Source organism: Rhamphochromis longiceps, linkage group LG1, assembly GCF_057381845.1.
Source record: "Rhamphochromis longiceps isolate RC_006_pf linkage group LG1, R_longiceps_female_GT1.1, whole genome shotgun sequence".
In the NCBI taxonomy this organism is placed as follows: Eukaryota; Metazoa; Chordata; class Actinopteri; order Cichliformes; family Cichlidae; genus Rhamphochromis; species Rhamphochromis longiceps.
In genome coordinates, this window is record NC_140557.1 from 32,307,180 (window position 1) to 32,331,360 (window position 24,181).

The 24,181-nt window shown below is 40.6% G+C and overlaps 1 protein-coding gene across 21 annotated transcripts in view; it reads left to right on the forward strand.

Annotated features, from left to right (window-relative positions):
• Nucleotides 1-24,181, forward strand: part of madd (MAP-kinase activating death domain) — a 53,224-nt gene that overhangs the window by 21,508 nt on the left and 7,535 nt on the right. For 3 of the 21 annotated variants that reach the window (XM_085407339.1, XM_085407240.1, XM_085407249.1), the window contains exons 8-35: nt 463-519; nt 1,241-1,413; nt 1,537-1,772; nt 1,862-2,018; nt 2,150-2,253; nt 2,338-2,543; nt 2,776-3,029; nt 3,270-3,409; nt 5,284-5,385; nt 6,158-6,175; nt 7,109-7,168; nt 10,519-10,627; nt 10,763-10,949; nt 11,799-11,949; nt 12,264-12,467; nt 13,861-13,911; nt 15,195-15,298; nt 15,532-15,615; nt 16,520-16,678; nt 17,030-17,150; nt 18,293-18,355; nt 19,247-19,367; nt 19,544-19,649; nt 19,773-19,883; nt 19,968-20,075; nt 21,468-21,632; nt 21,757-21,829; nt 22,154-22,260. In XM_085407339.1, the coding sequence (XP_085263465.1) occupies nt 463-519; nt 1,241-1,413; nt 1,537-1,772; nt 1,862-2,018; nt 2,150-2,253; nt 2,338-2,543; nt 2,776-3,029; nt 3,270-3,409; nt 5,284-5,385; nt 6,158-6,175; nt 7,109-7,168; nt 10,519-10,627; nt 10,763-10,949; nt 11,799-11,949; nt 12,264-12,467; nt 13,861-13,911; nt 15,195-15,298; nt 15,532-15,615; nt 16,520-16,678; nt 17,030-17,150; nt 18,293-18,355; nt 19,247-19,367; nt 19,544-19,649; nt 19,773-19,883; nt 19,968-20,075; nt 21,468-21,632; nt 21,757-21,829; nt 22,154-22,260 (3,531 nt within the window). The remainder of the gene's footprint in view (nt 1-462; nt 520-1,240; nt 1,414-1,536; nt 1,773-1,861; nt 2,019-2,149; nt 2,254-2,337; nt 2,544-2,775; nt 3,030-3,269; nt 3,410-5,283; nt 5,386-6,157; nt 6,176-7,108; nt 7,169-10,518; nt 10,628-10,762; nt 10,950-11,798; nt 11,950-12,263; nt 12,468-13,860; nt 13,912-15,194; nt 15,299-15,531; nt 15,616-16,519; nt 16,679-17,029; nt 17,151-18,292; nt 18,356-19,246; nt 19,368-19,543; nt 19,650-19,772; nt 19,884-19,967; nt 20,076-21,467; nt 21,633-21,756; nt 21,830-22,153; nt 22,261-24,181) is intronic. The other 18 variants (XM_085407348.1, XM_085407256.1, XM_085407375.1 and 15 more) reach the window with 15 other exon arrangements.

The following is a 24,181-nucleotide window of genomic DNA, read 5'->3' on the forward strand; positions in this document are numbered from 1 at the left end:
TCTTTCACATCAAACATAAAAGCATTTCCATTTTTCATCTTTCTCTGTCTCTCTTGCTCTGACTTTGTCACATGTCACTGTCACTCAGTCTTACTCTCCAGGCTGTTCATCACTTTTTCAAAGCGGGCACAAATGAATATTTTCTTATCTCCTTTCTTCAGTAAAAAGTAGAATTGAAAATGGAAATGATAAAAGAGCAAAGCCTGTCTGATGTTGCACAAAAAAAATCAAGAGGAACCTTTTCCCTCGTGATTTTTTAGATCTGTTTAAATTACAAATATTTTTATTTCCTGTCAGCAAAAAAAATCTAATAAATAGGGAACTGCTGTTGAAAGGAGACAAAGAAAAGAAAAGGGCTACGGTGGTGACCCTTCCGTCATGTGCTGTTCCAGTGTCAGTCACAAAGTTGTCATCCCAGGCCTTCATGTGATTCTCCTCGCATCTCTCTTATCCCCTTCCTAGTGTCTGGTTAGGTTGACCGTGATCACCCAAAAGCAGATCTTCTCCTCTGAGAATAAGGTTACTTATTTCTCCTCCTGTGGAATGTGCCATGCCCCCTGCACGGATATCTTCTCTGTCTCACATTATTTTGCTTGTCACTTCTACTTGTTTCCTATTTTCAAGACCCAAAAATGCATAACAGCGTCACAGAATGTTGCAAACCAGTGTTTTGATACACTGCTTAGCTCTGGCTTGAGCATGACTGAATGTGCGTGCATCTAATCTTGGCATCAGTGAGTATTCTCGTAATGAAAACACGATCCTGTATGATGAAGCTGATCACTTTGACAAAGTTAACATTCATCCAGACGCAGCAACTAAATGTTCCATTATGCTAAGCTAAACATTGACTCTTGAGTCTGCAGCAGTCCCCTCAAAGCAAACTTACTCCCTCCTCTGCTCCTCCTACTCCAAAGTGACACACCCACTGCAGGCATCAACATATGGAAACCTCATCCTTTAGCTACTTGAAGTAATGTAATGGCGTGGGACTCTGGTAAATAATCTAATATTAGCACAATGCTAAGCAGCAGAATTGCTACCTATAAGAGCCATTGGCTCAACAATCAAATCCCCTTTTATTTCAATTCTGCCTGCCAGTCTGTCCAATTTAAGTAAAGAAATTTATATTCCAACTAAATGTTGATGCCAAATGTGGGTGTGGTCTATCACAATGCAGTGTTTTTGTATTCAGAGCCACTGCTGTGTTTGTAATTAATGTCACCGGTACCTGTTCTAGGCTTTGACCAGCATGAGTTTGAACACCCAACCAATTCTCAACCTGGAGAAGTTTCAGGAAGGTCAGGAGATGCCCCTGCTCCCACCTGGACGAGATAAAGCTTCGCCGTCATCCACCGAATTCAACCCTCTAATTTATGGCAATGATGTCGATTCTGTGGATGTAGCTACCAGGCAAGAATTGAACTGTCAGGGTTTATCAGCATCTGTCTGAGCTTCCGTTAACACGGAAGTCACACTGATCTTAATAAATAAAATTAAATAAAAAAAATTAATTAAAACTTCTTTGTCTTGCAGGGTGGCCATGGTACGGTTTTTCAACTCTCCAAATGTTCTTCAGGGGTTCCAGATGCACACTCGCACTCTGCGCCTCTTCCCGCGGCCAGTGGTTGCTTTTCAGTCGACGTCTTTTCTTGCATCTCGGCCAAGACGCTCTACCTTTGCAGACAAGCTTTCTCACACCCAGGCCGTAGAGTTCTATGGAGAGTGGGCTCTCAATCCCACAAACCTTGCCTTTCAGAGAATCCATAACAGTAAGACTCATTAAAGATCATAATAGGTTGTCTTTTATGTGAGTATGCATTACAGAATTTGTGTTGAACTCGTTTGAATATCTCTTTAGATGTGTTTGACCCCTCCTTAATTGGAGACAAGCCCAAGTGGTATGCACATCAGCTGCAGCCAGTGGTCTACAGAGTATATGATGGAAGCTCCCAACTGGTTGAGGCTATGGCTGGCCCGCTGGAGGATGAAGGCAATGAGTCTGACCCCACAGACAGGTAGGATTAAACCAAGGTCTTTCTGTTTAATCCAGTTCAGTCTACTATCTGGGTTTTTGTTTAATTCTGCCATATACTAGCATATTTTCACTTTGATTGCTGTCGGTTGTGATAAATTCAATATGTTGCAGCGGCAGTGACAGTGAGGCTTACGACGACTCCAGCTCATCCTATTCCTCACTTGGAGACCTAGTGAGTGAGATGATTCAAGGTGACATCCAGGGAGACACACCAAGTATGTGGTTATTTTGCCCAATGATCCACTTTGACCACATTCATAGCATTTCCTCTGTTGTAAAATTTTACTTTATTGTCTCAGGCTTGGACCCGCCTACCCATGCAGCACTGGGAGATGCTAGTGAGGTTGAGTTTCAAGACTACCATGACTTCAGGGAAGGGCATGGCCCTGAAGGCCCACCCAGTGGGGACGGACCTGCTGAGCCTTCTGATGGACAGCCTCTTCGCTCAAGCTCTAGCACAACTGCAAGCTCAAGCCCCAGCACAATCATCCAGGGGGTCAACCATGTATGTGATCTTTCTAATTCATTTCAAGATTAAATAGACTTGTGTAGATTGGTCCTCTTTAACCTTCTCTTCTTTTCTTTATTTTTTGATGAACTAAATCTCCTTTTGTTTATGATAAGTGTGTACAAACTGTCTTTATCTGTTGAGTGGGCATCTTTTTCAGCATGATAGTTGTGCACATTGAGGAACATTTACAAAATTCCCTTCTTATGTGTTTTCATGTGTTTTTTAGGAGCAAGGGGAAGTACCTGAAATTGAGGCATCAGCAAGCGCTGCTTTACAGAACCCCGTGCCGGGATTGGCCAATCAGCCGTTCCTCAGACCTGCAGCTGATGCTGGTCTGGTGGAGCAAGCCAACAAAAAGCAAGAGTATGACAACCCATACTTTGAGCCTCAGTATGGCTTCCCCTCAGAGGATGACCCTGATGCAGAAGAGCAAGTGGAATCATACACCCCTCGATTCAACCAGAACCTCAATGGCAACAAGTGTGTTAAGCTTGTTCATCGCTTGAATGAATGCATTATCTTCATTCAAATGGGCTCTCTGACCATGCAATGATCTCTTTCCAAACCTAGCATGTCAGAATACTCTCTTCATTCATGGTCTTGAATCTTTGGTGGTGTTATGTTATACAGTGTGAATGCTGGAGGGTTACCAGTGGTGTATGTATATTTTCCCGTGTCGACGATGCACTGTAATGTCTTTTCACCATTTTATTTCCGTAGGGCACAGCGTCCTTTACGCCCCAGTAGCCTTAGGCTCCCAGGAGAGTCCGATGGGGAGGGAGACTCACGTAACAGTTCACCAAACTCCACCATTTCCAACAACAGCAACGATGGATTTGGAGGACTCATGTCCTTCGCCAGTAAGAACATTTAAATATTATTGTATTGTCGGCTAACCTGAGGCAATATAATGTGATTGATCTGAATATGGAGAAAAAGCAACTGTATGCTAAGATGAAGAACATGTTGCCAGCAGTGCCAGAAAGACCAGATAAGGTTGATGAGATGAGTTAAATTAGGAGATTTTGTTTCTATATGAAATCTGTTATTATGTGACATACTTTATTTACATATTTGCTTTTGGTTTTACTTTTTAAGTTCAAGTTTCCTCGTTTTACCCAAGGCTTGTTTTGAGAGTAAACATGTTTTACCAAACTTAATGATAAGAGTCAGCGATGTTAAACAGAGTTTTTGCAATATAGTCTCAAAATTAAATCATTACATTTCAAGGACATTTTTGATGTTTATGTCAATAAACGGGAAAAAACCTTCTATTAGCAGCAGCATTATAGTGCAATAATAGTGACAGCATTATATACAGCAGAAGTCAAATGTAAGCACAAAAGTAGCGTTTGCACCATTTTCCCTGGACCTAAAAATAAAACCGCTTGTCCATCACAACCAACACACTGCTTGTGTTGTTGTTGTGCTCAGTAGGGAATGTAAACATATGGTGTCGCTATAGTATTGATATTGAGATATGGAATTTATATATGTCATAAAAAGTTATACCAACATTTTGAAGAAGGCAGGGTATGTCACAGCCTTTGGTGATGAAATGCTATGGAGGCTTAAAAACAAGATGAAATGATGATGTAATAGCAAAGACAGTATATTTAATGTGTGTACTGTATATGCATATGATATGGGTCTGCATAAACACAGATATAAACATTAGGGGTGCAACGATACTCGTACAGTGCTTTCGGTTCGGTACGCATATGTATCGAACAATTCAAAATTTTTAATTTATTTTATCAACTTTCCTTCTGATGATGCTGTCTGTGTTCAGCACTCAGTGGATCTGCGCTCAACAGTGCAGCCTAGGCGGAGTAGTCGAACGCAGATTCACTGAGCGCAGGGCAAGCTAGCGAGACAGAAGTTAAGCTCTCCTTGCAACAAGGCAAACTGAACCTCCCCCACCCTCATTTAGATCTGGCGTTTGGAACTATTTTGGTTTTCATGTGACGTATGACCCTGAAGGTAAGCGCGTCATGGACTAAAGTAAAACAGTATGTTGGATGTGCCATGCAATGCTCAATTACATTGGTGGGAACTAGTGTGTTAGCGCAGTTAGCTCGTTAACGTGTTGGCCGTCCAGCCCCATGCACGGGGCGATCCGCGGTAGCTCGTTAACGGAGATTTGCCGTGTTGTGGCTTTAATGTCATTTCAACGAGATTAACGCTGACAGCACTAGTGGGAACACAACGAATATGACTGCACATTTACTCCGACATCATCCTAGTGCAAGTGGAAGTAGACAAAAACAACAAGCACGCATGCTACAAACTTTACCCGAGTCATTTAGACAGCCGTTATATCAGGTCCCCATAAGGAGGATCATGTGCTGTTTAATATGCTGCCGAGAGTATAGCCCAGAAGAAGCGTATAGTATAGCTTTTATTTTGGAAAGAGCCATTCCTCTGTAATAAACTCTTTTCCAAAGATGAGTGATTTCTCAATCAGATTTATTTATTTTTATTACTTTGTTGTTTCAGCAACATTAAATTTAAAAACTGTACTTTTGAGTTAAAATATATATTTATAATTTTAATAAATGACAAATTAAAAAGGCATGAACATTTTTTTTGTATCGAAAAAATATCGAACCGTGACACCAAAGTATCGAACCGAACCGTGAATTTTGTGTATCGTTGCACCCCTAATAAACATGTTGGAGGAGGAATTCAAACACAAAGCAGTATTTGATTTTTCTCATCACTCCTTTTACAGGCAATCTCTACAAGAACCACGGCACAAGTTTCAGCTTGTCCAATCTTGCCCTTCCTAATAAGGCAGCAAGGGAGAAATCAACACCGTTCCCCAGTCTAAAGGGTAGGTGGCTTATGTGAACACTTAGTTGTTCAGTATACTTATCTGTTCAGCGTGGTTTCAGCGGTGATTAAAAAAAATTGTAATATATTTTGTGGGGATATGAAAAGACCTAAAAATAGGAATCGTGGGGGAAAAAAATGATTTTGATACATTTTTTGTTCATCACTGGCTTCATTTACTCAATTATACAATTTTGGATGCTTTAAATTACATGCTATTCTAATTCAATTTAAGTTTTTTATTTTTTTTATTTTTTTATTTTTATTTTTTATGTTATTGACTGATTAATTTACTTTCCTTCTCTGCCTTTCTTTTCTTTTTCTAATTCGTTTTGGGGTAAAAAGAATATTTTAATTTTGATATTGAGGAGGAAGTGGAGCAAGCAGGTTTGTAGAATTTGCTTTTTTTTTGTAGCCTGACTTTCCTCCTTTTGGATTGGCAAACATATATGGCACTATTTAAAGGAGAATATTGAGGATGTATGAAATAAATAAATTTCTCTCGAGTCAGAAAATCCACTCAGAAACAGAGTTCACATTATTTTCATGGTCTTGTGCAGGTTGTTTTTGCAGAGATGAGCAAATTGAAATTCTATAATGAATTCTGTTTAGGCTGGATTTTCACTTTAGCTGAGAGAAAAACAAAATAATATAAAAAAAAAACAAAAAAGGTAAAGCATGATAAACTAACTCAATAGCTCCACACCATGTGGAATAGCTGCCATAGAAAATGTTCTGTTCCTTTGATTTTGATGTGTTTTGTCTTTGTCCAGATTCCCCTGAAAGCCCGGGTATGTTATGTCTGGTGTGATAGTTTGTAACCTCTTGAATAGGCATTTCTTTAACCTTGAAGTGACCTCTGCTTATCTTTATACCTCTTTTTCTTAGACTAAGACACACTTATAACACCACAGATCTAAACCCCTATCTTCCCCTTTGTTTCTTTGCCATCCCTCTTTGTGTGCCTGTTGGGAGTCTTCTTGATGCACTGTGACGCACACATTTACAGTCAAAAGATTTTTGACTATAATCTGTAATTGGTGTGGCATCTGCTCATCATTACCGCTAGAGGAAAAATGTCAAGTCCTTATATATATATAATGGAGTAACATTTAAGTCTTTGAATGATCTGTTTATCTCCCACTGGCCGCTTGTCTCTTAAACTTTTGTGTTGTTTGCTTGTTTGGTGGCGTTTTCTTTTTGATTTAATGAACTATTTAACAAATATGATTTTAGATTTGAGTATTTTACTGCTTTCTATTTTGGTTTGTTTTTAATTCTTGAAACAAGATAATCACTTAGTGATAAATTCCTTCATGCACATGTTCAAAAAGAAGGGACTCAGTCCATTGCACTAGATTTACACTGTCTATGTTGAACTGTTCAGCATTATTCATGTGGTTCAGGCTACTGATGTGTGCACAACAAAGTATGAGCTATACTCTGCTCTTACTTGGGTTGTAAATGTTGAACATCTTGCTGGCATTGTTCATTTTATCCAACATTTTCAGGGTCAACACCATCATCAGTACATACTGTGTATTTCTCTTTTCTGTCTACCCTTTTTTTTTTTTCCTTCAATATTTTTTTTTCTATTGTTTGACGCCATGTTGAGTGTGCATGTGTGTTGTATTATGGGTTGATGTTCAGACTGGTTGTGTCTGGGCCGGTGTCCCTCTCTCTGTCCACCTTTTCGCGGCACTAATTCTGGGTTTTGTGTGCAGTATTTGGGCTAAATTCTCTAATGGAGATAATTACAGAGGCCGGCCCGGGGAGCGGAGAAGGTGGGTTCTGCCCTTTTATCGCGTGAGCTGCATGCTTCTCCAAGCCAGTCAATTACATCTCCCAGCATTCCTCGTGTCTCTCTCCATTTCAGTCACTGTGTTTGTCATTAAAGGTCCAGTGTTGTCTTATCGCACTGCCATTCATAGTGACTGTTCTTTCTCAGACTAACTGTTCATGCCACAGTATGTTTAACCTCATCTATTTCACTAGCAATATCACAAAATGTTAAAACAAATGAGGATATTTTCAGCAATCGCAGGGAAATGAGAGCAATATGTTATAAAACTATTAAGCCCAGAGAAGCAAATGAAACACAAGACGGATAAAAGGATGTAAGAAATACATCACATGTGTAGGTTGTTTTACACCTCAGCTGCAGCACGCTTCCTGAATAGAGCTACTGGAACTTTGACCATAGCTCTGGGAACACCAGTAGTATTATACAAGAGCACATTACAGGACTTGAGACTGTTGCATGCAAATGTCCATAGTCACATTAGTCTCCTACCTCATATTTGGGTCAGTTTTAAGGGCCACGTTCTCAAATAGCTCTGCTTTGAAAGCAGCGGCCTGGAGGAAACATTGTTTTTGCCATGCTGGTGGCCTGGGACAATTTCTTAATTTTTTAAAATTGATCTGGTGGTTTCTGTTACTACATTGGGCCAAGGTATAGTCGGCCCGGATGGAACTCCATCATCTGTTGGCATGCTGGCTGTGGGCAGGTAAAGTGGAATTTATTGTCCAGCAGGGTTAGCATGTTTGCAGTCTGCTGGCTCTCAAAGGATGGCCCGTCTGCCTACAGAGATCTCATCAGAGGGAGGCCACTTTTGCCTCCCTCTGATGAGTGCAGGCAAAGTGCAGAGCATATGGTACAAATGGTCTGTGGCCACTCTGTCAGACAGACCAACAACAGAACAAATCAAAGTACAGTACTGACAAAAAGGACAGCATGTGTTAGCTGGCATACTAAACTGTACAAAGAAACTACCTTACTGCATAGCTAAATGGTGGGATGTCCCAGCCTATGGTGAAGACTCATGTTCAGGGTGAGGTGAAGCAAAAAGGCAGTTAGTGCCTGGTGATGGAGAAGTTGGCTAAGCACACCTGCCTATGGATGGATGAGCTGGCTACCCTATAAAACATATCGAAACAAGAAGAGGTGTTTGAATAATGACTGTGCAGTAGAGCTATATGCAGGCTGTACTTTGCAGTCACCAGCCAATCAGAATATGTGTAATGAGAAAAGCTTCCCAGGAATAGACAGGGAGGTGCATCGCAGGGGGAGACATTGAAACTAATGCTAGGAATGAGAACCCACTGATTCCTTTGATAATGGTGGGGCAACCAACTCTGTCACCTGATCCACAAATAATATCTTAACTATAAATCATATCTTAAAATTATGCCTGTTATATTTTTACAGATTTATTTCATTTGTATCATGATGAATCAGTGTTTCTGATTTATTGACAGAATTTGTTATTCCACCTGGCTCAGTCAGTGCAAAAATCTGACCAATCATTGTACCCTGACCTGCTTTTACAGTTGTATATTATTTCCAGGCTTCAGACTGGTATGCAGATTGATCTCACTTCCAGTTTATTTTTCAACTCAGGTCTTCCGAGCATTTTACCCCTGTTTTCTAGCTTCTTTAAGAAGCCACAAACAAAAAATTATGAAAGTTGAGTCTCCGGATAGAGAAGCTGAGTTTCCAACAAGCTTCTTTTCATTTGGCCTCAGACTTATCTGTTCATATTCATAGTGGACAGAGTCCATACAGTCTCCACCCTCTTCCTGCTGCAACATTCATCATACTTGAAAATTCCCCGTGTTTCAAGTGCTGCTTCAGTTGCCATCCCTTCCACAATAAATCATAAGGAAAACCGAAAGAACAGCTATGAGTTATTGGTTTTCAGACTAAAGCATGCTGAAAAATTCTTCTTGTGCAGTCACAGCATTGATCTCCAATAAAACTTCAACAACAGAAATAAACAATAGATCTCCACTGCCATATAAAAGTGGAAGTAAACAAGCTTGTGATGAAAGGAAAAAGAAAGATTTCCATCCCCTTCTTTTTGGGGGATGCTCCTCACCCAGCCCAGTCTTAAAAACTGCTGAAGCTTGATGCGCTCCCGCGTGTTATGTTTGTATGTGTGGTTATAATGGACAGCATCCTTTCATATTGTTGGTTATTGCTGCTACAGCATGACTGGCCATTTTAGTTGCAGATGAGTCAAAGCAGAGTTTCTGTGTCGGAACCAGCATGCTCTGTCAGCAAATGAAAGGAACCTTTGACCAATTTTAGAACTGGGCCACCAGACTGAACACAATGTCAGGCTTCCTCCACTTATGCCTATTTCTTGTTATTTCTATGTTACATTTATAGTGAAAAAGCTCCATTTAATGCTTTTTTTTTTTTTTTTTTTTTTTTTTGGTCAGTGTTGTGTTTGAATAATTTTTACTGGAAAATTTTTACTGGAATTGTTAACTGACATAACCGAACAGGTGTGCCGCACATTAGTATTTAGCATGAACGCCGGCACATACAGGGTGAGTCGTAGAAGGAGCGGGTTCTATTAGGAAAGGCTCTTTGAAATGTGTAGTTTGAGTCAACACGGTGTAGCTGGAATAGAAAAACAATAATAAAATATCAGATCAGTGGAAGTTATTTTGTCTGAAATGGCTGAATGTGTAACAGCGTTTAGGTTTCTTACACACAGTTAGGTAAAGGTTTAAAATGGATGGAAATTGCAATACTTGGACTTGAATCATTTTTTGATCATTTTATACTACAATGATGAAATGATTTCCACAGTCCTAACATCTACTGCATTGTGGTATCCATCCACTCACGTCTTTATTTTCCTTCATGCATGTTATCACTGATGTAGTTTTGCTACACACTGTCCTCCCACTGACCTCAAATCACTATTCTGCTAATGTGTGATGCCACCACCAAGAGCACCATTAGGACTCCTGTGTGTGTTTGTGTGTAGAGAGCAAGAGAAGAAGAGTGTGTGCACCATGTCCCTGTTTGATTTGTCCTTCACTTCTCCTGTTGTAATAATAGACTCTAGCAACGCCAGTAATTTGTGTGTTCAGCAGTAGATAACCTTCAGTGTTTGTCCTCTTCACAAAGTGATGTAAACTGCTTTCTTTCCTATCTGATGTTGAATCTTATAAAAATCTGATTTGAAAGCCCCCCCCGGATTACAATTCCTGGTTAGCAAGTGCCTCTGTGTGAGTCTAATCCAGTGCTCCTCTGTGTAGCGAGCTAGTAGTTTGTAGTTTATGTGTGTTATTATTTTGTGATGTATTAGAAACATAATTATCGTGGTTGTTCTTCCAGGCGCACGCGCACCTCGAGCACTTGTTGACCAGAAGTCTTCAGTGATCAAACACAGTCCGACTGTGAAAAGAGAATCGCCCTCTCCTCAGGGCCGGGTAAACAACACAAGGTAGTAAACGATTTTAGATTAAAAGTATTTCTTAATTCTTTTGTATTTGTTAAGCTAAAGGCTTTAGATTGGATGCATTTTAATTGTTGTGTAATTGCTGTTTAGTGTGACTGAACCTGTGTTATGTCCATTCAGTGAGAACCAGCAGTTCCTTAAGGAAGTAGTGCAGAGTGTTCTGGATGGTCAGGGAGTGGGCTGGCTCAATATGAAAAAGGTGCGCCGCCTGTTGGAGAACGAGCAGCTTCGTGTGTTTGTGCTGAGTAAGCTGAACAGAGCCGTCCAGTCGGAGGAAGACGCCAGGCAGGAGATCATTCGGGATGTGGTGAGATCTTTGTTCTTATTCATTATTCCATGACAGCGCTTGCCTGTACCAGGAGTATTTTTAAACCTGGGCTATATTTTCTCATTTTGTTTAGTCTAAATGATTAATCTGGACAAAAACATTTGGAATTGGTCCAGTATTGAGCCAGAACAATATAGAAGGAAGTTCTGAAACAGTATTCTAAGGCTCTGCTGTGTTTGATATCAACCTGCCAGGCTTTTGCATATACAGATGCAACAAAATAAAGCTAACCACAGTTCCACCACTCTGCAGCATGTTAAAGCACTTATCTGTTAAAAGTGCTTGGCTGTAGGTTTTCTTCTCCTTTTTCACTAGCGGTCGTTATTTCGTTTGAAACATAATCACTGCAAAAAGTGACAAAAGAACAGCTTTTCAATAAGAGTCCTAGCCCCCCATAATGTATACATACATTAATGTATAACATTATGGTATCCTTTCTGCCTTCTCCACCCATCCCTGGTTGGTACTCTTTGAGTTTGAGTGATGGTCCCACCGTTGGCTTCCTGCAGCTGCTTCCATCACACAAGATTTTCGAGAGCAACTTATCCTGCATGTTTTTATGGTGTATAAACACTTAGAAGAACAGTGAACTTCGAGGATTTTTTTAATTTTCAGAATATAACTATTGGAATAATAATTCCATGAGATTATATATTATATATGAAGTGTTTCAATCTGGGACTTGTTCAAAGTATTGTTTGCCTTTAATAACTGAGACTTGTTTAAGGTTTTGAAATGATAGTCTTTGACGATGGAAGCTTGTAGTGTTATTTGTATTTTTCTATTCAGTTTTTCAGTAGAAACCATGTTACTGTGTTTTGTTTCCAGGAGGTGAACAGGAAGGTGTACAAAGGCATGTTGGACATCTTGAAGTGCACCGTTTCCAGTCTGGAGCACTCCTACACTAATGCAGGCCTCGGGGGAATGGCCAGTGTATTCAGCCTGCTGGAAATAGCACGTACACATTATCAAACCAAAGGTATGCCTCATGCTTTTAACACGGAGGAGTGGAAATGAGTGAGTTAGAGGATTTATTTATTTACTTTTACTTTTCTCAGCTTGTTTAAGATTCTTTGTGCTGAGGAGTGTAACGGCAGCGAGCCTGTGCTACTAACACTTGTCCGTCTTTGCACTGTTTATATTAAGCTTTGTGTTGCATGTTAGACTTCGAAGCACTAAAAGTGTGATTTTTCTTACTTTTAATTGATTCCCAGTTTAACCCACCGCCTCTTTTGTTTTTGTGTATTTTTGATGACCTCTGTTTTTGGCCCCTTAATTTCCGTAACTCGGTAGACCCAGAAAAGCGCAAGCGAAGCCCCACAGACAGTGCTGGCAGCCCAGGGAGTAAAGAGAGTCCTTCTGGTCGTATGGAGACTGCCAGACCTCAGGGCCTTCTGAATATTCCCCACCTGCAGCTGCCACACCACACAACGGGCAAAGGAGCCCGCCATTTTGATACCCGGAGTCTGAATGAGGAGAACTTTATTGCCTCGATTGGTGTGTACACCACTCCAGCCCGGTTGCATGTGCACTGTAAAAATCCCCTCCCCCTACAAGCTCATCACCCTTAATACCAGTCTCCCTCCCCTCCTCCAGCCGTCTCAAAGAAAGATCCCCTCACTTGTTCCAGACTCAGATTCTTGCAGGGTAATAATATTCCACACATTTTGACTAAAAATAATCGCAAGAGTGGGCAGCCAAACTAAAAAACCAAAACAACAATAATAACAATAATGTTCTGCTTAGATGATTTTCGAAATTCAAATTCAGAATGAGGCCTTGGTTGCAGACATGATGAAAGCCTTGCAAAGTGTCTGGAATATATCCCTGTCTTTCAGCCTGGACTGCGTGTGCTTGTCTCCCTTCCCTTAAACATCTGTGCCCCTGTTTGCCTCCTTCCCAGAGTTCTGTCGTTAGCCTCTCGGCACCTTGAATGCATGTCATTGTTTTGGTCTTCCAATACGTAAATCTGCAGTAGTGGATGAGGGAAACCAGAGGTATGCGCATCAGTAGTCGAGACTACCCTCACTGCAGGTTTTCTGCAAGGCGTGCTGTAGAAAATAGCAGCTCCCTTTGCTCTCAGCATGGTGGGTGGAAGAATCACTCCCCAGTAAACAGTCCCAGTAAGAATGCAAATGTCACCTAAGAAGCTTTTCTATTGGTCCAGATGGAAGTAAGTGGAAAAATCTTTAATAATCTCTTCAGGATTTCAATTTCCAAAAGTTATTCTGGGTCTGTATACAGGGGACTTTCTCAGCTAAACCACCCTGACGCCTCTCCTACCCATACCCCCTTCTTTTCTTGTTAGAAGCTGCACCTTCAATTCTACAGAAAGCTGTGAGACTTGCATCCTGGCTTCTGCAACTGCTCCATTTCACATGCTGGCTAATCGGCCTCTCAACCTCATCCCATGCTCTTTTCCAAATCATCCATCTCTCTCCCTCTCTCGCTCTCTTTCTATCTCCTGATCTCTCTCTCTTGCTGTCTTACTTGTGCTCTGGAGAGCCAGACAAATGCAATAAATGCAAATCAGTGGCCTGTAATTAGAGCAAAAGCTCATTCTGACGTCACTGTGTGGCTCTCCAGGACTTTGTGCCAGGAACTACGGGTGTGTTGTAATGTTCCCTTAGTAGCTGTTACACATGATGGATTCAATGTAAAAAAAAAAAAAAAAAAAAAAAAGTTCTTTTTCTATTTTTTAAAATGTTCCAGATTAAAGCAGAGCTACATGCAAACATTACAAAATACCTTCCGTCAATATTGACAGATTCTCAATGCTTACTTTGTTTTGCTTTTGATTTTGATGCTCATCCACCATACATGCCTTTTCAACCAGCTCTCTGACTCTCTCTCTGTCTTTCTCTCCTTGCTTGCAATGCATCTTGGGTAGAATTGTGGAGCAAGCACCAGGATAAGCAAAAAGCTATGGAAAAACAACAGAGTAAGAGACTTTTCACACACCCAAAAAAACCCAACAAAAAAGGATTAGGGTGTTCAGCTGCTGACCTTTTTTTCCTGCTGCCTTCTGTCTACCTTTTCAAACTTACCAGGATCTTTTATACATGAATAAATAAAAAAGAAATGAAGGAGAATAACCCAAGAAATATAGTTACACAGGTCTTGATTTTACTCTTACAAATAAAATGTGTATCAGGCTGTTTTTTCTATAAAATAATTAAGGCTAAAGCATTTTACACAAATACAATACTTTTAGGGAAAAGAAAGCATTTTATTTTCAAAAATGCCATGCTGTGTTTAATAGAGACTGTTTCCAAAATCTTGTGGAACTTAATTGACATTTTTTAAAAAAAAGGGGGAATTTCAATATGTCATTTTGTTTTACCAGTGTGTTTCTTTTTCCTTGCAAACATGCATTATGATGAACAGAGATGAATACCTGCTGCCCTGTCCTCCTCTTTTAACTGTATTCTTTCCAGTTTCAAGTGGCTTGCTGTAAACTGTGTGTTTGCAGCCAATATTTCACAGGTACACTTAAAAGCCTTATGAAATGTTAGAAAAGTTAAACGTCACAAAATCACGGGGGGAATGAAAAAGGAACAAGGAAGGGTCAGGATGTACTCGTCACCATCTGCACCTGCGGAGGTGATGGAACAAATTGCAAATCACACTTGAAACAGAAAATGTCTCCTTTACCGTCCATCAGTTTGTCTGCATGCCTAACTGCCTGTGTCTGTTTTTGGTGTAACTTGGGCCACATTTGCAGCATTGACTGAGACTTAATGTCACACGCTCTGGCAGTTTTGTTTTCATTTGTAACTTTTCCCAATTTTACTGCACTCTGCTTGCCCCTTCTGTCTTTTCTCTGTCTGGTCTTGAACAACTTAAGCTGTTTTTTTGTTTGTTTTTTTTTCATTATAACACCAGTATTTTATATGGAAAGATAAAAATAAAATAATTAGAACTTTTTTTTTTTTTTTTAAGATGCAGGAATTATTAATTTTTCTTCTTACAGTATTTTTCAGCTAGAATGAGGTTAAGGCACCAAGTCTTTGATACCAAACTTTGATAAGCTAGTGTTATACTGTATGCTTTGCTGTGCACAAGTGCAATGCAATGTTTAAATTGAGGCTTTGGCACTTCAGATGGATGTAGCGTCAGTGTCGCTGTGCTGTGCTGGCTTTGAGTGAGGCGGCTCTGAATAAGGTAAGAAGGCAGCGTAGTTGTCTTCATGAAAATGTGCTTATAATCATGCCTATTTTGCAGGGTCAGAAGGAGCAAAGCAGCAGCGCCCCCAGGTGACAGATGCAGAGGAGAAGAAGTCCCAAATCAGTGCTGATAGTGGCCTGAGTGTAACATCTGGATCTCAGGTTTGTATATGCAGCACTGTGCGAAAACATGTGTGAAGCATAGAGAAGATTAAACTAGGTTTAAAATATAAAAGCTTAATAGTTCAATCTAATTCCCCAGTCTTTGTATATGTTTTTGCCAGAGCCTGTAATTCTTGTAGTATTCAAGTTTTGATGTTGTTTCCCTTGAAAATACCATTACATATAAAAATACCAATGTATTGTTTTTTGTTTTTTTTTCTTTTGGGTTACAGAAGAGTGACACTGAATCTGTAGCAAGCTCAGAGCCACCAATCCTGACAAGGAGCACCAGCCAGGACTCAGAGGCCAGCACAGTGGTAGGGCATGGCCAACTCAGATATTAGTCACTAAATTTCGGTTTATTCCACCTACAAAGTAATTAAAAAAAAAAAAAAAAAAAAAGAACCAAGAAATGTGGGTGGTATGTGTTAGCATATTGTTAGCTGTAATAAAACAAACCAGTCCTCTGTGAGCTGTGACGTTGCTGTTGCTAGGTTATAGATTTAGTGAAGACTGAAAATGCCAAATGTCCTTAGATGATGAGTTTTCAGCCTCTCCATGAACAAAAGTAATTATATAAAAATGATGCAGATGTCATTCTCAAAGAGTGCAACCATTTAAAAACATGTAGTCATCATACAGTGATGTTAAGAAGAATGAAAATGGGCACCTCACAGTCACTGAATATCATGGAGTCAAATCTGAGGCTATTGGTTCTCCAGCTAAAGCTTGTAGGGCAGTAGGACAATGATCCCAAGCACAGCAGTGAATCTACAGCAGAGCAGCTGAAAAAGAAAAGAATTAAGATGTTGCAATGGACCAGTTGAAGCCCAGACCTCACTATGATTGAAATGATGTGGTTGGTCTTTATCAGAGCTGTGCATAGAAGAAATGCACATAAACCTCAATGAACAGAAACAGCAGTATCAGAGTAAAGAAGTGTGTTGTGGCCAAACTTCTTCCACAATGTGAGAGGTTGATAAAAGTACACAGGAAAAAAAAAAAAATAATTTCAAGGTATATCTGATTAAGGTGGTTTTTAAAACTGGTGTAGTGCTGGGTTAAGATGAGGAATATGTTGCATAACTGTTTAATTTATTTTGCGTGATTGTGCTTTTTTCTTTTTTTTCTTTTTTTAATGTTTTTTAGTAACTAAATACTCCCAAGAATAAACCTTCCCCACTTCTGTATTGTTCTTACACCTTGGTTCTTACTTTGTAGATAAGCAATAGCTCTGGAGAGACTCTCGGAGCTGACAGTGATCTGAGCAGCACAGCAGGCGATGGCCTTGGCGGGAGAACCGCCCCTCATTTAACTCAGTCCAGGGGGACTCTTTCTGACAGCGAGATTGAAACCAACCCAGCCACCAGCTCAGTGTTTGTAAGTAAAGGACTCACTGCTTTGTTTATGACTTCACAAGTTAAAATAAGTGAAAGCTTCACAAAAGGTACTGGGCCTTGGTGGGATTTCAAGGTTCAGTTGAAGTTCAGTCACAACCAGTAGAGGTTAAAACTTGAAAAAGTTGAAGTGGAAAATAGTTTTTGTTTCTTTAACTAAGATTAAACTAAGGAAACCTACATCTTCCAGCAATTCAGTGTTCGTGTTGCGTTAAAGCCCAAGTGGTGTCAACGTATTTAAATGAATTTAAGCTAGTTTTCTATATTTGCACATTTGCGAACATATTTGGGGTTATTGTAATAACTTCTGATTCACTTTGTCTTTTTTCCAAAGGGGAAGACCCATACTCTGAAACCTGGTGTAAAAGATCATTTACCTGCCTTGGCAAAGGGGCTGCCTGCACAGCCCATCGAGGACACCAGTATGAGGATTTACCTTTTCGAAGGCCTGCTGGGTAGGCTCCTGCTCTCTTGTTCTAAGGCTTTCTCTTACAGTTTGCTCCAACAGCTGATGCTTGGTAAAAACTTGCTTTCTGTTCTTTGTTGCTGTACTAACAACTTAAAATTGGTCCTTCCACTAAAGTAAAGACGGAAGCACTTTCAGTTACCCCTTACTTACTTTAACTTACGCAACTTCCTAATTTGGTTTGCCAGTTAATGTAATCACAGTGAACTTTCACTAATTTGGGAGTTGCTTATAATAGAGCAAAGCAGAAGTCAGACATGTGATGATTTAGGATTATGTAATGTTAAATGCTACAAACCAGTAAACTACAGCTAAAGGTTAAAAGCTGTTTTGTTTTGTCTAAAAAATAAAATAAACTGTAAAGATAATTGTAATAATAGTAGTAGCCCACTACATGCCAGTATAACAGTTTCAGTGTTCTCCATTGATTCTTCAAGTGTCTGGAACGCCACTGAAGGCTCAGACATCACTCCTCCAAAAAACATTCCCTCATTTGATGCTTTCATCATGGTGGTTCAGAGTGCTGTTGACTTTGGACTCAATGGAGTCCAACATCTCCATAGATATACATTTGGTTAAAATTTTTGGTGACTTTATATAAAAGCGTATACAGATATTTCTAATTGTGAAGCCCCTCCCACAAGGCCTTATAGCTGGAACAATTGTCATCTTTGATCACTCCCATTATTAAGATAGAAATGCTTTATTCTCTGCCAGGTTTTTCCTTTAATTTGTCACTCCTTCCTAACCTGTGCAAATGACTAATTTTCTTTGCTGAAGGTGGCACTTGTCTGTGACTTTTTCTGAATGACTGTAATTTAGAACACCAGAAAAAATGGTATCTAACTGTGACTCTGTGTAACAAAACAGAATGTCAAACTAAAGTAAGAACGTAAGATAGTGGCTCATCTCCTTGAGTGCTGTTATAAAATAACAAGCCAGCCAAGTTCTAGATCTGTGAATATCTGGGCTTGCTTTGTCCATTTCTCCTTGTTTTTGTTCGTCTCGTGTGGGTTTCGACCCGCTCCGCTTTTGTTGTTGCCATTAAACCTACTCACCTCTTCGCCTAACCCCCTCCTGCTTTTGCTGCTTTTTTTCCCTCCTGCTGCTCCTCATGGGGAATTCTTCCAGGCCGTGATAAGAGCTCCGTTTGGGATCAACTAGAGGATGCTGCCATGGAAACCTTTTCACTAAGTAGGGCTGATCTCTTGCCTTTGCCCTTTAATTCCTTTGTGTTTGTGGAGCGTATCCACGGTTCACCCCAGCTAGCTCTGTGTTTAATCTCCGTGGGGTTTTCTTTTTTCCTTGCACATCTGTGTTAAACATACAGAGGGGTAGAGCATGTAAGCAATAGGAAGATGTCTCACAGGAAGATCACAGTTAAACTAGGAGCTTTTAGTTAATGTTTCTTTGATTTTTCTGTTCACAAACATTTTCCCTCTAACTTTTATTTTAACCTAACAGCCTAACATTTCATGGGTTTGCACACTGAATGAGTGTTACCTTTAAGTGCTGGTAGAGATGTAATTACCAGCTGAACACACTCAAGCAACCAGCTGATGAGTGATACTGTTAAATGTCAAGATTCCTAGTAACCAATTACCACATTGTAATAGGGGTGAGAAAAAATGATGTAATGGAAAGTGAAAGCAACTAATTTGAGGCTAAAGGGGGAAAAAAGCTCCACTAACTTGTTATTTTGGAAAGGTTACAAAAACCGCACTTAAAAGCTGCAGCAGACAACACTGTACCTGCTGTGTGTGTGTGTGTGTGTGTGTGTGTGTGTGTGTGTGTTTTAACCAAACCATTTTGGTTTAGTTTTCATTTGACCTGTTTTGATGTGCGCTTAATTATGCTCATCCAAATGTTCCAGTAAACCTTATTGTGTGTAAGATGTGTTAACGACCAGCATGTATCAGACCCCGATACACGCATATTTTCTCCTGTTATAGAAATGTATGCAAATCTTTGAAAGAGCTTGGTGGCTGCATGTGGTGTAGTTTGTGTTAATATGTTACCAGCCAAGGTGCAGACAGAAGCTTTTCAAATTTTGGGGAGCTTCATCTGTCTTCTTGATGTTTCTAGGTAAGGAGCGCTCCACACTTTGGGACCAGGTGCAGTTCTGGGAGGATGCCTTCTTAGATGCTGTTATGTTGGAGCGTGAGGGCATGGGCATGGACCAAGGACCTCAGGAGATGATTGAAAGGTTCCACTTGGCCATTGTTTTAGTTCAGCCAGTGTGATTTATGTTAATTTTCATATGCTTTTTTTTTTTCTCTTGGTCTTGGTTTTTTCACTATGTTGCATCACCGTTTTCATATCTACTCCATGGAACTCATTGTGGACTGTGAATAAGTTCTTCTGTGTTGCATGTCGACACAGATACCTGTCACTGGGAGAACATGACCGCAAGCGCCTGGAGGATGATGAAGACAGACTTTTGGCCACCCTGCTGCACAACATGATTGCATACATGCTAATGATGAAAGTATGGAGTGCTTTTTGTCAGTTCATTCAAAGCACAGTAAAACTGTTTGTTAATATACACAAATTTTTGTTTCCCTGTGAATATGTCAGCCTTTGAGGTTTGTGTTTGTTTGTTTTCATGTAGGTGAGCAAAAATGACATCAGGAAGAAAGTGAGGCGCCTGATGGGCAAGTCCCACATCGGCCTCACGTATAGCCAAGAGATCAACGAGATACTTGACAAACTGGCTCAAATGGTAAAAATTTGTATTTGTTTTATTTCACCCAGTTAAACTTCAGTTCATTGTTTTGATGAAATATGTGCTGAACTACATTTGCAGAACGGCCGAGAGCTGTCCATCAGGCCCAGCGGAAGCCGTCACATCAAGAAACAAACATTTGTTGTTCATGCTGGCACTGATACTACAGGAGACATCTTTTTCATGGAGGTATGCAAAGTCTGCATTTTATGTGTACTGTCTCCCTAATGACTTGGTCACATTAGAGTAAAAATAAGAGGGCATTCTGCTTGTGACTAGGAAGAATTTGTGGTTTGTCAGATTGATTACTAGTTACAACTTTTTGCTCACAGGTTGAGCACGTAACCGCCGTCAACCTCCGGATAATTGCACAGGTTGCCTGTTGGGAACAACCGATCTCCAAACAATCATTTTCTGACTTGGTCTGATTGTAACAAACTCAAACAGATTGTGTATCTCGTTGCAGCAGGGGACTCAACTGTTACTGGTCCTAGATAAAAGCAAGTTTGCAGAGTGCTTATATTATTTTGCAGTTAAATTGGTGTAATGCAGCAACTGTGTCACTATTTGTGAAGTAATTTCAGATGGTTGAGGTTCTGGCTAGACTCTAAATGTAAGTAGATGATGTGCATTTCTGTGTATGCAAATGGCAACAGATTTGTAAATTTCACATTATCATAAATGGAGTTTGTTTAACTGCCGACTTGACCTCCAACCAATAGCAGATTGAGACCATTTCACTGCCAAATTGGCGCACTAAAGTTGCAACCATTGTTGGTTGCAGACTTAGTCCCTGTCTTTGACGTAACCATTTCATAGATGTGATTGGAAGCTCCGCAGTAATGCGGACGCTGCACCGGTCCGTCGTGGTGAAGAGGGAGCTGAGTGTAAAAGCGAAGCTCTCAATTTACCGGTCGATCTACGTCCCTACCCTCACCTATGGCCACGAGCTGTGGGTAGTGACCGAAAGAACGAGATCGCGGATACAAGCGGCAGAAATGAGCTTCCTCCGAAGGGTGGCTGGCCTCTCCCTTAGAGATAGGGTGAGAAGTTCGGCCATCCGGGAGGGGCTCAGAGTAGAGCAGCTGCTGCTCCACATCGAAAGGAGCCAGCTGAGGTGGTTCGGGCATCTGACAAGGATGCCCCCTGGGCGCCTCCTGGGTGAGGTGTTCCAGGCATGTCCCACCGGGAGGAGGCCCCGGGGCAGACCCAGGACACGCTCGAGAGATTATATCTCTCGGCTGGCCTGTGAACGCCTTGGTATTCCCCCGGATAAGCTGGAGGAGGTGGCTGGGGAGAGGGAGGTCTGGGCCTCTTTGCTTAGGCTGCTGCCCCTGCGACCCGGCCCCGGACAAAGCGGATGAGGATGGATGGATGGAGATTGGAAGCTCATTACACAGTCGCAGTAATTTTAGGTCATGTTGTGGTCTTAAACCACTGTTTTCACCAGTGTGCCTGTAGCATAACGCAAAGGTTGTAGCAAAGGATATTTTTCTAAAATATCAAATGGTCTCAGAGTGTCTGAAACTTTCCTGAACATAGAAATAGTGTGCTTATTTTACTTGTGCTTTATTGTTCCAGGTTTGCGATGATTGCATAGTCCTGCGCAGCAACATCGGTACCGTTTATGAACGCTGGTGGTACGAGAAACTCATCAACATGACCTACTGCCCCAAGACCAAGGTGCTGTGTCTCTGGAGACGCAACGGCCAAGAGACGCAGCTGAATAAGTTCTATACCAAAAAGGTCAGAGGCTTCTTGTGTCTGCATCTCTTGTGTTAAATGATGCAGACACATCATCTTCTTAAGAGATGTGTCTGCATCTCTTAAGAAGATTCTAAAATAGAATAACTTTCTGATTGCTTTCCAGTGTCGTGAACTCTACTACTGTGTTAAAGACAGTATGGAAAGGGCTGCAGCAAGACAGCAAAGCATTAAACCAGGTATGGAGTGAGTTAGAGCAACCACAGGCTCCTTTTTGCATCTTATTTCATTCATTATTCTCTTTAACATGGACATTGTTTCTTTTGACAGTTTGATTGTTGAGTAGTACAAAATAGTATTTTATTTTGATTAATTAAATATTTTAGAGCAGTCAGTATTGCATAGATATAGATATGTTGATAATAACACAAAACATGGACAGACCTAAAGTTTAATAAAGCACTGCTGCAGTTTTGAAATTTCCAAGTACTTCCAGGTTGTTTAAGGTAAGAAGAACATGTGACAAGCTTTCAGACATTCCTGTTCCTGTGTCCATCCTTCAGGTCCCGAACTGGGCGGCGAGTTCCCCGTCCAGGACATGAAGACTGGTGAAGGTGGACTACTGCAGGTCACACTGGAGGGAATCAACCTTAAATTCATGCACAGCCAGGTAAGAGACCAGTTCTACTGCAAAGAAACTGCGTCTCATCTCACAGAAGGGCATGACAATGTAGAATCACTCATGATGGTTCAGACTTCATCGTCCTTCTGTCCACCCTCTCCGCTCGTCTCTCGTGTTTGCCTCTGAATCATTTCCTTTCATCGTGTGACGTCTTCCTCTATCACTAAGAAAATCCTTACAACACATTTGATTGGCATCTACTCATACCTGTTTTTCCCATAGAGGAAGAATTCCTGTTTGTGCTTTTGCTTTTTTTGGATTTGCCCCCCCCCCCCCGTTTCTGTGTGTGTGTGTGTGTGTGTGTGTGTGTGTGTGTGTGTGTGTGTGTGTGTGTGTGTGTGTGTGTGTGTGAGAGAGAGAGAGATTGTGTGCATGTCTTTGCCAAAAAATTAACCCATCCTTCCACACAAGTTTCTTTCGACATCTGTGGTGCTCTGATTTCATGTTGAGTTACTGTGTGGGAGGAGATGTTAATCTGTTCGTGTGTGTGTAAGAGTGACGTTCCACAGTGGTAAGACGGATGACCTTGAGAAAAGACTTTTCATTAATAATTGGCTATTTTATAGCAACCTTTGATTTTAAGTTTGGACCCCTTGAACATCTTCATGTGTTGTCTTCATGTCTGAGCAGTAGTGATAGTTGGGTGCTTTGTTTCCACAGGTTCATTTAAAATGTGTAGCTCTGATTGAACTATGCTGAATAATACAAATTAGGGGTAGAAGTGTTCATTGTTAGATACCCACTATCTTTAAACTGGCATCAGTTCACCCGAGGTCCTACGTTTTTTTGTTTTTGTTTTTTCCTTTTAGAAAATTCTGCAGCAGTGGTGTTCTGGGTAATTTGGACGGTCCATCACACTGCAGAGACGTGTCATTGGACCCACTTTCCACCCCCCAAAAACTGAAATATAATTTTTCTGTTACCGCATAAATTTCTCCCATTTTAATTACATGCACTGCAGTATTATGCAAAAGACTTAATTGTACCTTGTTATATTTTGGATGTTGTGATTAATTAGAAGCAAAATGCCCAAACCCAAGTTTTTGGGATAGTACTGTATCCGGTTGTTCAGTGATGACGCGACGAATCCTACTTCCGGGTCTAAAGTAGTCTGCGTTTAATATGGCTTTTGTGTTGTTAACATGTTTAATGTTATGTATTTTCTTCTATTTGATCTCAAAAAGCTCCTAAAACAGTCAGTGATCCCTGTTGGCCTCCCTCGGCTTTTATTGCCGCTAATAATTTATTTAAGCTCAGTTTTTAAAACCTTAGGATGTAACTACAGCCCAGCCCATGCAGCAGTACATGAATGACTAACCTCGTATTGTGGATGGATTATCTCAGTTGTTCTCCTGGCTGAAGTTTGGTCCTTTTACAGCATCCTGCCATGCGATTACATTTGTTCCTGACCACCGAGAACACTCACGTTAACTTTTATAGAGTGGAAAAAAAGTTAGCTTGTTTATATTATGCTAACATAGCTGTGTCGCTAGTGGTCACGTAGCACATCATTATATACCAGCTAGCCAAACTTCAGTAACCCTACAAACGTCACTGCTGTTTAGTTTTCTGTCTTCATTTATGCTGGAAGTGATAGCAGAGCTGTACGTTTTAATTTGTTTCCAAAACCCCGCAGTCAGGACATGCTATATTGTATTTAGATAGAAGCTAGCGAGCTAACTCCCTGCTAACTTCTAACTCCGTTAAATGTCATAAATTCCGTTTTCATGGATGCCTGGATGTTAAACTCAATTGTTACACCTGGTAGAGCAGAACGCTGATCATTTTATTAAAGATGAAAGACTTTAGACAGTTTTTCAACTCTCAGTAATGCCATAGTGATCGTTTGATATATGGACCTGCAGCGGAGTTTAGACCCAGACACGGCTAGTGATGTCAGACTTAACGA